The sequence below is a fragment of the Rattus norvegicus genome, chromosome 1, assembly GCF_036323735.1.
Source record: "Rattus norvegicus strain BN/NHsdMcwi chromosome 1, GRCr8, whole genome shotgun sequence".
Classification (NCBI taxonomy): domain Eukaryota; kingdom Metazoa; phylum Chordata; class Mammalia; order Rodentia; family Muridae; genus Rattus; species Rattus norvegicus.
In genome coordinates, this window is record NC_086019.1 from 28812616 (window position 1) to 28827706 (window position 15091).

At 43.0% G+C, this 15091-nt stretch overlaps 1 protein-coding gene across 10 annotated transcripts in view; it reads left to right on the plus strand.

Moving 5' to 3' along the window:
* The window catches only part of Ncoa7 (nuclear receptor coactivator 7), a 161278-nt gene that overhangs the window by 138002 nt on the left and 8185 nt on the right, over nucleotides 1-15091 (plus strand). For 9 of the 10 annotated variants that reach the window (XM_063276554.1, XM_063276558.1, XM_063276541.1 and 6 more), the window contains 2 exons: nucleotides 5879-6026; nucleotides 13794-13925. In XM_063276554.1, the coding sequence (XP_063132624.1) occupies nucleotides 5879-6026; nucleotides 13794-13925 (280 nt within the window). Of the gene's footprint in view, nucleotides 1-5878; nucleotides 6027-6065; nucleotides 12575-13793; nucleotides 13926-15091 lie in introns of those variants that run through there. The other variant, XM_006227760.5, reaches the window with a different exon arrangement.

Consider the following 15091-nt stretch of genomic DNA (forward strand, 5'->3'; position numbering starts at 1 on the left):
AATACAAAACATAGTATATAAAATAAAACTGATATATTGGAATAAGAAAAAAACAAACAGAACGGAAAGAGAACAAGAAATATATTCAGACTCAAGAGATCTACTCACACAGTCAAGGATTCAGTATATTGTGGAAGCTCTAGAGTAAATGTAAAGGATGTGTAGGTATAAAGAATGTGTTCAGGGGTGTTGTATGTATGTACATATGTATGTTTGTATGTATTGTTCTGCCTCTACTTCTGCAGGATTCCCTAAGAAGAAGGATTTGATGGAGGTACCCTGGTTAGGACCCAATATTCCAAGGTCTCTCATTCTCTGGATGTTTAGTTGTGTGTCTTTGTATTTATGTCCATCTGCTACAAGAGGAAGCTTCTGTGATGATGGCTGAACAAGGCACTAAACTAGGAGTATAACAAAATGTTATTAGGAGTAATTTAACTGCTATATTTTTGTTTATTTTCATTTAGAACAGTAATATTTGGTTTTGTTGTAGGTCCCTGGACTGTTTATAATCATGTTATTGGTCACTCAGGCAGGGTCAGGTATGGGTCTATATCTTGTGAAGTGGGGCTTGAGACAAATCAGACATTGGTTGGTGACTCCCATAAGCCACTGTTGCACTGTCCTATCTTGCAGGCAGGACACCACTGTAGATAGCCACCACTGTGGCTGTTTGGTGTTTTACCTTGCTCCTTTGCTAGCTTACAGAGTGCCTTCCTGTACCAAGATACTAGCATATAGGAGTAAAAGCCCGATGTACAAACGAGCTCAACTCCTCCATGTTCAGTGCTTGTGTAGGTGTTGTGTTCAGCAAAGGGATTGCTGTCAGCTCGTGGAAAACAGCCTCTCTTCTTGGCAACCGCATAGGTTGTCTGGAGGTTCCCGTTACACCCCTTTGGCCAACAGATCAATTAGATGGATCCCAATCCGAGTACTGAAAGCTTCATTTGGTGACAAGACATGTCTTGTTATTTGGTGATTTCACTTAGATCACTTCATATTTGTATTTATTTAGTGAAGCTTCTACTGTACTAGGTTTCCATGCCCTTAATTTTACTGTCTCCCCTGTATTTCCTCCTCATCTTCCCTTCCTATTTGATTTCCCACCATCCATCTGTAACTGTCCTTGTTCCCTTTCCCAGGGAGCTCTATGTGTCTCTTTTTTCCCTGCTCCTTACTCTATAACCTAACTTCTGTATTTCAACAGATATGTAACTTGGTTACTGTTGAATTGACAGCAAATTCCACATATCAGCAAATACATATCATATTTGTCTTCCTGAGTCTGGATTATTTCTCCCAGGATGACTTTTTTCTATCCACTTTTTTCTAACCATTTATCTACAAATTTTATCTTGTCATTTAAAAAATGCCTGAGTAATACTCCATTGTGTAAACATTCCACTTTGGGTGTCGTTGTCATCATCGTTGTTGTTGTTGTTGTTGTTGTTGTTGTTGTTGTTGTTGTTTTGGGGCTTTTTTTGGTTTGCTTGTTTTTGTTGGTTTTCGGTTTTCAAGCAGGGTTTCTCTGTGTAGCACTAGGTATCTTGGAACTCACTCCGTAAACCACACTGACCTCAAACTCAGAGATCCACCTGCCTCTGCCTCCCAAGTGCTGAGATTAAAGGTGTGCGCCATCACATCCAGCCCTTCGTTTTTTCTTTTTCTTTTTTTTATCCATTTTTTAAAGATTTGTTTTTATTTTATTTATGTGAGTACACTGTAGCTGTCTTCAGACACACCAGAAGAAGGCATCAGATCCCATTACAGATGGTTGTGAGCCACCATGTGGTTGCTGGGAATTGAACTCAGGACCCCTACAAGAGCAGTCGGAGCTCTTAACCGCTGAGCCATCCCTCTAGCCCCTTTTTATCCATTTTTAACCATTTTTATCCATTCATGTGTGGAGGGTCATCCAGGTTGTTTCCGGTTTCTGGTTATTATGAGTAGAACAGCAGACAACATGGCTGAGCAAGTGTCTCTGGTAGAATGGAGCTTCCTTTGGGACTAGGCCTAAGACTGATATAGCTAGAGATTGAGGTGGATCAATTCCCATCTTTCTGAGGAACTGCTATACTGATTTCCATAGTGGCTGTAAAAGGCAGCCCTACTGATAGACGAATGTTCCCCTTATTCTGCCTCCTCGCCAGATCACCTGCCACCTCCCCAGATCACCTGCCACCTCCCCTTCCTTCCCTTCCCCTCCTCCATTAGATCACACAGATCATTCTCTACAAACCACCCCCCCCCCGCCGCCACCCCACCAGTCATCGCATTAGCCCCGGTGTCAACTCTAGCACACATTCCCTAAGAACCAGCCGGCCACTACAGCCAGGGAAGCAGCCAGGCGGACTGTAAATCTTCACCTTTCTCCTTTCCTCCATATTCATTTTCCTGGTCTCATCCCACCTGTTGCAGCCTCCCCTCCCCTTCTCCCATCTCTAGTGGACCATACAGATCTACCACTGTGAGCTCCTTCCCCCCAAGTTAATGCTTTACCCAACTCCAGCAGACATTCCCTTGAACCCACCAGCCAGGCCTACCAGAGAATCAAGCCAGCACAGCAGGTAGGCAAGCTTTGGATTTTCCCTCTCCCTCCTTCCCTTCACATCCAGTGCCATCTAATCACCAGCTGTGTAACAGGCTACCTGTTGTGGCTTCTGCTCACCCTCTGACCCCATTCCCAGGAGACTAAGAGGATCCTGGTGGAACACTTGCTTGCCTTCCTCCTATGGATCCTTTCATAGGCCTCTCACACCCCATCCACGTTCCTAAATGTCAGCTGCAAAATACCTAAAAAAGCACCTTACTGAGAACCACCAGTGGCCACACCTAGCACATCTCAGAAGAATTTCCCACCAGGCAATGCACAGCCACCACACTCTCCTAAGGACCAGTCAGGGCAACAAAAATGAAGGGATGGCCATCTACCTAACCAACACAAGACTGGTTATCAGTATCTAGAATTACAGTCTTCCCAATCCCAGATGCCTAGACACTAGCATAAAAACACAGCTAATAACAGCCACAACAGAGTATCTCCTTTAGAGCATGGCAACCCTACTACGACAGGCCCTGAGAATTACCACACAGCTGAAGCACAAGACAGAGACCTTAACATAGCCTTTACATGCCGGAGGTCCCCAGAGAGGAAGTGAATAGATTCCTTAAAGGGATGTATGAGAACAAAACACAAACAGTGGAAGGAAATGAACACAGCCCAAGGCGCGAGGCTGGAAATAGAACCAGAAAAGAAAACCAAAACTGCAGGAAATCTGAAAATAAAAACTTAGGAACTTGAGCAGGAACCTTAGCAGTAGACCTCGCCAATAGAACAAGTCACGGAAGAGAGAAACACAGGCACTGAAGACAGAAAAGATGGATACCTCAGACAAGATGTTAAACCAAAAAAACAAAACAAAACAAAAAACTCCTGGTACAAATCATCCTGGAAACCTGGGACACTGTACTGTTATTTTTTAAAGTTAATTAATTAGTTATTCATATCACCTGACTAGGCCCCTAATAATTGAAGCAGAATCCTATGGGTTTTTAAGTCAGCTCTCACAAAATCACTGAGGTATTACCCTAATCTATTTCTCTGCATGCTACACTGTTAATTCCCCTGCTGTGCTTCCTAAGTACTTGCTGTTTGAGTTGCCCTGGTTCTTTCTGTCCATCAGCCTGTCCCCGGGTTCCATTTATCCTGGACACGTGATCCACCCAGCCTCATGGTGGCCTTCTCCCCTTTCCATCATCTTTCTCCTTCTCCTCTCTCCTTCTTATTTGTCCTCTTTTCTCTTGCATGGTCCCTACCTGTGAACCCAAGCCTGGAATCTGAAACCCCACTTACTTCTGTTTGCCCCAGTAATTGGCTGAAGTCATTTATTTAACCAAGAGCTTTAGACAGCAAGGTTTAATCCTTTTGCAGAATCCAAGAAATACATCTTTATATTCAAGGATAGATATACCAAGCAATGGACCTAAAAAGAAAGCTGCTATAGATGTGTTAATATCTGACAAAATAGAGTTCAAATTAGAACTAATCAGAAGATAACGGAAGGGCATACTCATGAAAAATCCACCAACAGGGCATTGTAGTTCCTAACCATGTACTAAGCACAAGGGCACTCAAGTTCATAAAAGAAACATTACTACAGCTTAAATCTCATAAATATCTTCACAGTAACAGTGTGAGACTTCAAGAGAAGCCATCTAGACAAAAACTAAACAGAGAAGTGTTGGAACCGATATTGTAAACTAAATGGACATTAGAGATACTTATGAAACATTCCACCCAAACACAAAAGAATATGCCAATACCTCATAGAATTAACTCCAAAACTGACCATATGTCCAAACAAAAAGCAAGTCTCAAAAGATACAAGAAAATTGACCTGACGACACCCTACATCCTATCTGACCATCATGGATTAAAGCTGGACATCAACAACAGAAACAAAGTTTACTAACCTGTAGAACCTGAACAACTCATTACCAAACAAAAAGTGGGTTAAGATGGACATTAGGACGACGTTAAACACTTTCTAGAGCTGAATGGAAACCAAACTACAACATGACTTATGAGATACAGCGAGGATGAGGGTGCTTCTGCAAGTGAACATGCTGACGGTGTAGAAATGTAGGCTCGCCATGGCTCATTAACTTGTAAGACGCAGTGTAGTAATTTAATTTCAGTGCAGTAATTAAAGACTCACACAAAGACTAGTAATGTGGTGAATGCATTATTATGTAACATTGCGTGTAATGCAGTTATTTCTTGGCTCCCATTCCAAAGAAAACTTTGTATTTCCTGAGTAATCCTGGACAAGAGCAGATGGGCAGGTGGGAGTCTAAAGCAGTTTGATTAGAGCTGGGATGGGGATTGTATTTGTTTAACTTCTATCAGTTTTGGGAAAGTACTTTGATATAACCGAAGCTTCTTAAAAAATAAACTGTCCGTAAACTTTCTTCCAGTTTCTTCAAATTAAAATTGTTTTGTAATTACAAGAGACTATAAAAACCATCTCTTGCCCCATCCCTTACTATCATAGTTATAGATTAAAAAAAAAATGTTTTTTTTTTTTTTGGTTCTTTTTTTTTTTTTTTTTTTTTTTCGGAGCTGGGAACCAAACCCAGGGCCTTGCGCTTCCTAGGCAAGCGCTCTACCACTGAGCTAAATTCCCAACCCCCCCCAAAAAAAAATGTTTTAAAAGGTTAGAAAAACTACTGTTGGAGACTGGTAGATACTAAAACTCCCAACCTCTACTGAGCACTGAGCAATTTCTTTCTTGATTATAGCCAGAGAGATGCTTCTGAAATGTGTTTCCTGAATATAAGAAATGAGAGAAACCAGAAGCAGAGGCCAGGCCTGTACCACAAGCAGTAGGGCTTCCCAAGGGTAAAACTGTGCTGTTCCTGGTAACTTCTTACTATGTTAGTGCTTGGAGGCCTTTCTGTTATATAATGTATCTCACACTATAGCAAGACTCTGGGCTTTGCTTTTGTTCTTACCTAAAGCCTCAAGTCAACCTTTTCCCCCTGTCAGTTTGTATCCAGTAAGTGAAAGTCAGCTGAAGAAAAATTTGGTGTACTATGTCATTGGGGATTTTCCACTTTCTGCCCTATCTCTTGATCTTTCTTTCAGATTGAGGCAGTTTCAGCAGTGGCCGGTGCTTGTGGGATTTTGCATTGTTTTGTAGGTTCCTATTTTCTGAGTTTGGGAGCCACTCACAAAGGTAACCTTGACAGTGGGGATTTCCTACTCTAAAACAATTCGCCAAGCAGGAAAAAGGTTGCTGCAGGTACTCGAGGTGCTACTGCTGCCTGCCAGGAGCATGGACTCAGTGTTAACATGCATCATGAACATGTTTTCCAGGGTGGATCACTTGTACACCTTCTTCGTTCAGTGGTCTCCTGATGTCTATGGGAAAGATGCCAAGGAGCAAGGCTTTGTGGTGGTTGAGAAGGAAGAACTGACCATGATCGACAATTTCTTCAGTGAGCCGACCACCAAGAGCTGGGAGGTAAACACCTAGGCAAGAGAAGAGGCTGCCCTGGGCTCTGAAATGCCAAAGCAGACAAAATGGTCTTGCGCTCAGATTTAAAAAAAAAAAAAAAAAAAAAAAAAAAGAACTATTAGTAGCTGATACTATCCTTTTATTTTTCTAATGTATTTAAAATGCATTCTGAAACTCTGTCTCCTGTGTCATATAAGAATGGATGGGTAGCTGGATTTGACTGGCAGTTACAGCTTGCTAACCCTGAGTTTTCTTTATCAAATTAAACCATCATATATCAAGTACCTCTTTGACTGGGGGCAGGTTAGACATATCTGTGTCTCATAAGCTTACAGGACTGAGACAGGCAAGAGGGGACAAAGGGGACTATATCTGTCACTCCTTCCTGCCTTTAAGCCTGTTTTTTATTTTCATGGATGTCTCTGGAATCTGGTCCTTTGCCTCCATCTTTCTTTGTTCTTATCTTGAATTCCTTGAAGTAGTTTCATCCTCCTGTCTTAGATAGATGGTGATTGCATTCAGGGACATCTCACTACCATCTATCAGGGTGAGTGGCGTAAGGGTTCCTCCATTGTTTATAGCCATCTAGACCATTGTATTCCTGGAGAGTGTACCCCCACACTTGCTCTGCTCCTAGGCAGTCAAGCATGGCCACAGAAAACCTAGCAACCAAAGCCAGTCATGGTGGCACATGCCTGTTGTCCTGCCATTCCATAGGCAAGGACGGAAGGATCTTTTGAGTCCAAGAGTTTGAGATCAACCTAAGCAGCACAGGCTAGACCTCATCTCAAAGGACAAAGCAAAGCAAATACCACAAAGCAAGCAGAATGGTACCAAGACAGATGGACAGTTTCTGAATCTGTCTGGCTCCTCCCTCATAACTAGAAATCTTTCCTTGTTGTAACCTCTCACCGGTCATCTTCAGCCGCCTAACCCACTTCAGCATCCATGCATCCTAGCATTCGGTCTCCCACCACTTTACAAAGAGGAAGGAATTACAGAGATGTATTTTCTGGTCCTCCCTCTCCTGCATTTTAAAGGATCAGTTATTACATTCTTCATTTCTGGTTCAGAGGAAAGAGACTCTTTTCCTCTCTGAGGCTGCCTCCTGTCTTATTAGCCGTAGCTATCTTATGCATCTTGAAATGCTTTCTCCATCCTGTGTGGCTCCTGAACTTTCACCAGGATATGATGTTTTGTTGCTTTTTTTAGGGGAAAAAAAGGAAAAAATATCTCATCTACTTTATTTGTGTGTGTGTGTGTGTGTGAGAGAGAGAGAGAGAGAGAGAGAGAGAGAGAGAGAGAGAAGAAAGGGGGGTGCTTTATTCTATAGTCAGCACCCACCTTCATTCCCCCTTTGGGGGGGTCTTTCATTGGTTTGAAAGTAGCCAAAGAGGCTAGGGCAGCTGTCTGATTCTCTGGGTCCTCCTGTCTCCCTCTCTCATGCACCACCATCTATAACTTTTGTACTCTCCTAGGGACTATGAATTGGACTCAAATCCTCATGCCATTTAACTCAAGGCGAGCTGTTTCCTCATTGAGCTATCCTCAGCTACTTCCCTTGAAGGTCTTCACTTTTCTTACTGCTCCCCTCTCTGTTGCCACCTAACTTTTGGATAAAAACTGCATTGTGTCATTGTCTCCAGCTTCTCAGTTGCCCTTTGAACCCTATTCCCTGCAATGTGAATTGCACCAAAACCCCCATACACCCCATACTTACCACCTACTTTTACTTAAATAGCCGTGTTCCTCTTTCCTACAAGATGCTATGATAGAGCTCACAGATGGCTCATAAGCCTAGCACACTCTAAAAGACATGAAGATACACCAGGCAGCTTCATTTCTGATAAATATCAGCAGAGGGGATCCTTTATCAGGAATAGTTAATTTTCTTAGTGAGGCTCTGGTCTTTCACCCAATACAGAACTCTAGGAAGAAAATTTAGACCCATGATGGGGACTAACCCTTTCCTGGCTAGGCCTGAATATCCTGAGACAAAGGCACCATCTTGTTGAGAGCATATTTCCCCCTTTCTCCATTCATCTGGCATTCGGATCTCATCTGTTGTCATCTGTATGGGGAGAAGAGACCTCTCAGCACTGACAGCCAAAGACAAGGGGCCAAGGAAGCGTAGGAATGACATAGGTCCGCCCCAGGGTCTAGAGGAAAAAGAGTTGGGCAGTTAGCCCCAAAGCCACTGAGGAAAGTGAAAGAGTGAAAACTCTTTGGAAAGTTGTAACTTGACCCTGTGTTGAAGGAGGAGAGAGAGGAAAGACTTCTTTCGGACCTCTTTGCCCATACCAAAGCTGATGATTTGGGGGAAAGAAAGGGCAGCTGGAGTAAGATAATAGACTAGGAAGCTCCTTTATGTCTTTCTGTCCATACGGGAGACAAGTAATGCTCAGAAGCATCATGATAGGCACCCCTGTCCCTCAGCTTCATGCTGTGAAGGAGAATTGTCAACTCCCATAGGAGTTAATGGGGTTTAATCTTCAGGATACCCAGAATAACTCATTACCCTAGAAAATTTTTGTTTCTGCTCATTTTATTATATTTTAGTGGCATCCAAGCCACAAACGCAGGTATAATACCAGATCCTTCTCTTTCTTTATCTTGACTAGGCTGTTCATCTTTGATCAGAACCCCATTGACTCTGCTTAATCATTGTAGGGCCCTGTACCCCTCTCCCTTGCCAGAACCTCTTTATTCCACCTGGACTTTTGCACCTCACTTGGACTCCAGTCTCCACCGACCCCACCTACCAGCCCATTCTCACCTTGTACTCAAGGCCTTCAAACATTCCTTATGTCTTCATTTCATCAATACAATGCATGTCCGTTATGAAAACTTGGAAAGTAGAGGGCAGACGTTAAATAAAATCTAATCATACTTGTGCTTTTCATACATTTCTTTGGACTTTATTTTCTGTTATATCTGGGCTCATGGGCTCCCCCTTTTAGTTCACACAAAGATTCTGTTCTAAGTAGTTGGCATATGCTTTCCCTACCTGTTGTAGCCTTGGAATTGTTTTAAGTGTTTTAGACCTTAGTTTTTTAATGCCTGCTTTTGTTTGTCTGTTTGCTTGCTTGCTTTAATAGGTCTATAAGTTAAGTTAGCCTCAAACTCAGGTTTCTGCTACAGGTTCCCAAGTACAGTAATTACAGAGAAAAACCATGCATCCTCCAACTAGTTGCTAATATTTTTATAGCTGTTATAATTTATTTAACAGTTTCCAGCTTGAGTTATTATATTTTTTGAATATTATTGTTTGAGTTATTATATTGTTTTATAAGAATAAGGTTTTCCACCTTAATTATTTAAAGAATTTCCTGGATGAGGAATTATGAGGGATGAAGACAGTGGATTTCTAAGGCTCCTGAGTTTTATGTGTCATCAACTAAACTCACCACCAGCCTGAGGAACTTCCTACTGGGACCTGCCAGCGAAAAGGATTGTCAATATTACGCCTTTTTCCTTCTCCTAAAAATGCCTGCTAAATTAAAAAGTGGGTAGTGTTAGCCTGTAATTTAATTTTCATCTCCTTGATTATTGCTGAGCCCAAAATGAGCATGCTCACACACGAGTCAGCCCCCTCTGCGTTTCTTGCTGCTTCTCATTTTTCTACAACCCATTTTCCTAGAGCAGTGGCCCTCAGCCCTCCTAGTGCTGCAATCCTCACCATGTGGTGACTCCCACCCATTGCTAATTCATAACTGTAATCTTGCTATTGTTATGTTATTAACAATGTATTGCTAATCTTGTTATAGAATTGATATGTGGGATATCTGATACACAACTCCCAAAGGAGTTGCAGCCCACAGGCTGAGATCCACAGCCCTAAAGAGACATTAGCAGTTCTCTACTCCACTGACTTCTTGTGATAAGAGAAACCTTTTTCTGTGTGTTTGACAGGTATTTACTCGTTTAGTTTGTCTTTTGATGTTGGTGGCTTTTGTGTTTGTTTTGTTTTTTTCTGTTTTTTTAAATCTATAGGTAGTCCTATAGTCCATAGTTGATTGATATATATATATATATATGATAGGTTTTATTTTTAGTAATAATGTTTCCCATTACTATTGAGTGATTTTTGAGATTTCCTTCATTTTAAAAGGTCTTGTGTATGTTGTCAATTTAACTTACCATTTAAATACGTAAGTGTACTCATACACTCCCAGGCTTAAAGCTATGAGCACCATGTAACCCAATCCTCCCGCTCACATAGCATTGTCTCATATGTGTGTAAGTGTGTGTACATGAGAGGTGCTGTATGATCTATGCTCACAAGCATGTGCTAGTGGTATACATGCTCCTGGGCATGCGTGAGAAGGTCATAGGAAAGTGTTTGGTGTCACAGTCCATCACTTTCTACCATATTTCTTTGAAACAGCTTCCCTTACTGAACACTGAGCAAGGCTGGCATCTTGAAAGTCCCAGCCATCCTCCTGTTCCCATGTTCCACAGTGCTGGAATTACAAGCCTGCCAGGGGCTGTGCCTGGCCTTTTACAAGTGCTGGCATCTGAACTCAGCTCTTCATGTTCTCATAGAAGTACCTTTTTTACAATGAGCCATAGCTCAAGCCCTCTGAATTTTTAAAAAGTCCAATCCTAGACCTTTACATCAGGATACTTTGGTTTAGTAAGGTCATAGGAAGGATGTTTGAATGTATATTTTTCAAAGCTCCAAGATGACTAAGCCACTACCTAAAGACTATACATGGACTGATCCTGGACTCTGACCTCATAGGTAGCAATGAATATCCTAGTAAGAGCACCAGTGGAAGGGGAAGCCCTGGGTCCTGCTAAGACTGAACCCCCAGTGAACTAATCTATGGGGGGGGCGGCAATGGGGGGAGGGTTGGGAGGGGAACACCCATAAGGAAGGGGAGGGGGGAGGGGGATGTTTGCCCGGAAACCGGGAAAGGGAATAACACTCGAAATGTATATAAGAAATACTCAAGTTAATAAAAAAAAAAAAAAAAAAAAAAAGCTCCAAGATGAATCTGAAAAACAGCTAGGTTTTAGAACTACTCCTCTGTGAGACAAGACCCATTCAAGACACTGAAGAAAGTTCTTTACTCTTTCAGATCTTACCCACCTTTCTCATCTCTTCTCTAGGGCTCTTTGTTCTTCAGCCATTGGGAACCATTTCTGTCCCCTTTCTGCAACTCTGCACCTGGCATATCTCCCCCTCCCCCACCCACAGATGGACCCACCCATTCCCTTGTGAATAAGCCCTCTCGAGTCACAGCAGCTGTCCCAACACTTCTCTGAGCACATCCAGCTCCTTTATTGCCTGTCATGGCGTTTGTTTGACTATAATTTCATTTCCTATCACTCATCCATAAGAAACTGTGGGCTGTGTCCCTGTGCCTGGCAACACACCTGGCATGCCCCAGAATACAGGAAGTGCTTAAAAATGTTGGCACTCTCCAGCATCCAGGAAGCACTTAATTAACGTGTTCTATCATGAAATGCCAGGCACTGAAAATGGTGCTTCTCCCAGGAACAGAATCCAAGCGATTTTTGCCCTGGGTTGTTAGGTGTGTGCATGGGGGGTCAGTCCTGGCTGATGTGTTGTGTCCACTCATCTGTCAGAGTATAACTTAAAACCTACCCCGGGACCCTGAGCCTTCAGCAGCCCTGGGACTCGTGCCTGAAGACAAGTGTGGAAGAGTAACAGAAAGATAGGTGAAAATTGATCTCTTGCAGATCTGTATTTCTTTCCAAACCTGTGTCATCTGATCAGAGGATCAAAGAGAACCCAGTAGAGGACTTTTATCAGTCACTACATGTATCCCATAATGCGAAACAATAAACTATACTTTGCCACCTGTTTTGTCAGACTACACGTGAGATGGCGTTGTTCAGTGCCTCCCGTAAATCAGAAGTGCTCCCACTCTTTCAAGTTACTTATGCCAACAAAGTCTTAAAGTAGCGTAGAAACTGTTGTTGCCGTAGTGAGCCTGCCCACCGCCCCTGCCGAAGGCTCCTTCTGTTTGTTTGTAAGATTCAAAGATGCAGGAACCCACCCTCGCCCGGTTTAAAAATGGAGGTTGAACCTTAAAGAAGAAGGTAAAAGAAAACCCTGAAGAGACAAGGAGAAGACAGCTCAGTTACCTACCTAGAGGGCATAAGAGGAAGAGTTCAGGAGAAGTGGGGGAGGGGGTGGGAACCACAACACTGGGACAATGGGGTTTTATTGTACTGCTAGGTTTCAAAGGTGAAAGTGTCATTTTACAAACTCCCGCTCTGCCTGACAGGAAGTGTGCCTGCTCTAAATCCTAATTTGGGTGTGTTCCTGTAGAAATGTTGAACCCCTCCTGAGGGAAACAGAAACTCAATCGTGCAGGAAGCTAGATACCGAAAGAAAGAAAAAAAACCACACCAGTGTAGGTCAGCCTGTCAGCCAGTGGCTGGTGTGCAGGCAGCGGGAGAGAGACCGGTTCTTCTCTGTGGCCACAGTGTTCTCTCCCAGCACCATGCGAGGCAGAAGACTGCCCCTGGACATTCAGATTTTCTATTGTGCCAGGCCTGACCAAGAGCCTTTCGTGAAGGTAGGTGGGCGTGTGTCCCGTGCCTGGGAGCCAGGATGCCGGCTGGGGAGCCGGCTGTCTGTCATGGGCATGCGTTTGGAATTCCTTCTAGTTAGAAAATATTGAGCACGTTCTCGTATTTCCTGTGAAGGCTTTTGCTCCCTCTTTCTGAAATCCTAAATCCTTACTTGACTTGTATTCCCCAGCCTCAGCTTGGACTATTTATGTTTTATAGACTTTGAAAAATAGAAACAAAGCTTTGCTTTAATACTTTGCTTAGTCCGTTAAAAATGTTAGCTTTGTGGTTCTGTGAAAGTGTTTCTGTAACTTCTCCATCAGAAGATAGGAAATGCATAAGTGTATTTCCCTCCCAAAATTCAGCTCGGAAGATGAATAATCTGTCCATGTCATTGTATGTTTTGGAAGTCAAACCATGCATTACCTGACAACTCTCACTAGACGTAAGTTAGATGCCTTCTCTCCATAACATAGCTGTCGCTGCTACTAAATATACCTGGGCATTTTAGAGAACTAATTACCTCTCACTTGTTTCATGCAGTGATTTGCTGAGAAGTTAAGAGGGACAAAATGTTGTTTTTAAGATGAGAATGTTAGTAGTTCATAAGCCCAACTGTATTTAAATAATTGATGTGTGTAATATAATGTTTTCCAATCTTGATGGGAAATTTTTGATCATTTTGAACTGTAGAGAGTGACTCGTGGCCTGGCTGTGGTTTAGGGTAAAGCTCGCTCTGCCTCCCATCCGTTTGCTTCTGGTGGCCGTTATCATTCATCATTCTAGTCTTGGTTGCTGTGTACACAACCAGGAAGCTTAATTGAAACCTATCCTTATCGCCCCAAGCTCTCTATTTATAGACATTCTGTAGGATCTCTGATGATTTCCTTTACGATTTAAATTTGGACTCACCAGCTCCAGGAGCCTAGCTTAATTGTTTTCAGGGATATAATCCTTGTGGAGCTACTCAGTTTGGAGCAGGAGGGAAGAGCAAAACTGGAAAGCTTGTGACTTTAAATCATGCGTACTAAATGCTCAGCTGTCGTGGGTTAAACTCTGCATTTGTTCTGGGTTTGAAAATTCATCATTTCCCCCAAAGTTCTTGTCTGTTTCTCCCCTGCGACCCAACACTCCACCTTTTAGTCAGAGGTGTGCCCCAGGGTTGTTTGGGGAAAGTGCATCTCATCTGGGCTTTCACATTGGCTCTTTCTGTCCTTACTTTAGATCATCACAGTTGAGGAGGCAAAACGCAGGAAGAGCACTTGCAGCTACTATGAGGAGGAAGAGGAGGAGGAGGAGGGACTGCCCATCCTGCAGTCCCACAGTGCGCTCCTGGAAAACATGCACATCGAACAGGTGGGTTCTCCACGGACTGAACATGGCTTCAGGGCCTCATGGAGTGTCCCGTGGCCTGAGAGAAGCAGCTAGGTGAGGAAGCAGAGGCACAGAGCCTAACCACAGCCAGCATTGCTTCCCCACTTCTGAAACGTTACCACAGCCCTCTTCATGGCCTTCCTGGCAGCCGACAAGACCTGAAGAGAAGGCCATTACTCAACATGGAAGTGACCTATAAAGGATCCAATATATTAAATATATTTACTATGTAAAGTACATATTATAAAAAAGTTAACATTATAACAGGATATAATTAATCTGCGTGTACTTTGCATTTTCTGAAAAGTTTGCTACTTGAATTTTGTGACGTATTAGTGTTTATATGAATGTAGAATCTTTTATACTTTTTTCCACCTGTTAGATTAGGAATGTGAATTCCTGAAGCCTTAAAGACTCCAAGCAGGAAGGCCCAGGGGCTTGGCCAGACTTCTATAGAGGTGCGCTTGATGCCGCCTGCCCTGCCACCGACTTCCAGCATTCCATCTCGATAGTGCTTCTCGGAGAGACTCTTTATTAGTGTTTATGGCACCTAGCTTAAGCTAAATATAGTTGACAGACGCGGGAACAAGGTGGACAAAGTCTCTGTGAACTCATGGAAAACGCAGGTGCTTCCTTGGTCTGTGTGACACCGTAGTCAGTAGCAGCTTCAAACCTAGGAACACTTAGAGCAGCTGAAAAAATATAAAGTGACGGAGAGCCAGGTTGAATTGTAAAGGAAAGAATATGTCTAGTGAATGCCCCTTTGGTTGGCTGGGTTTGCGCCAAGTCTTCAGATAAACAATGTTACATTACTAGGGACACCTTGCTCTGGGATGTACCTCAGAGTCCTCTAGTGACATTGTAGCTGTGTTGGTTTGTGTAACAAATTTCTGTGACATTCGGGATTAGCACAGATTTACCTAAGAACACTTTTTTTTTTTTTTTTGATGTGACTATCTTATCAGTGACACTGGAAGCTGATAATCAGGCTCTGGGTGAGCAAGGCATCTCCTGGGCAGCATCCTAGCCAAGGCAAACACTCTCCAGGTTTCCCTTCTCTTTCTCAGCTAGTGGTAAGAAACGTTTGCCAGGGAAGAACAAGTCAGGATGGTCGTGCACGGTCCTTTAGTTTGAACCACAGGCAGGCA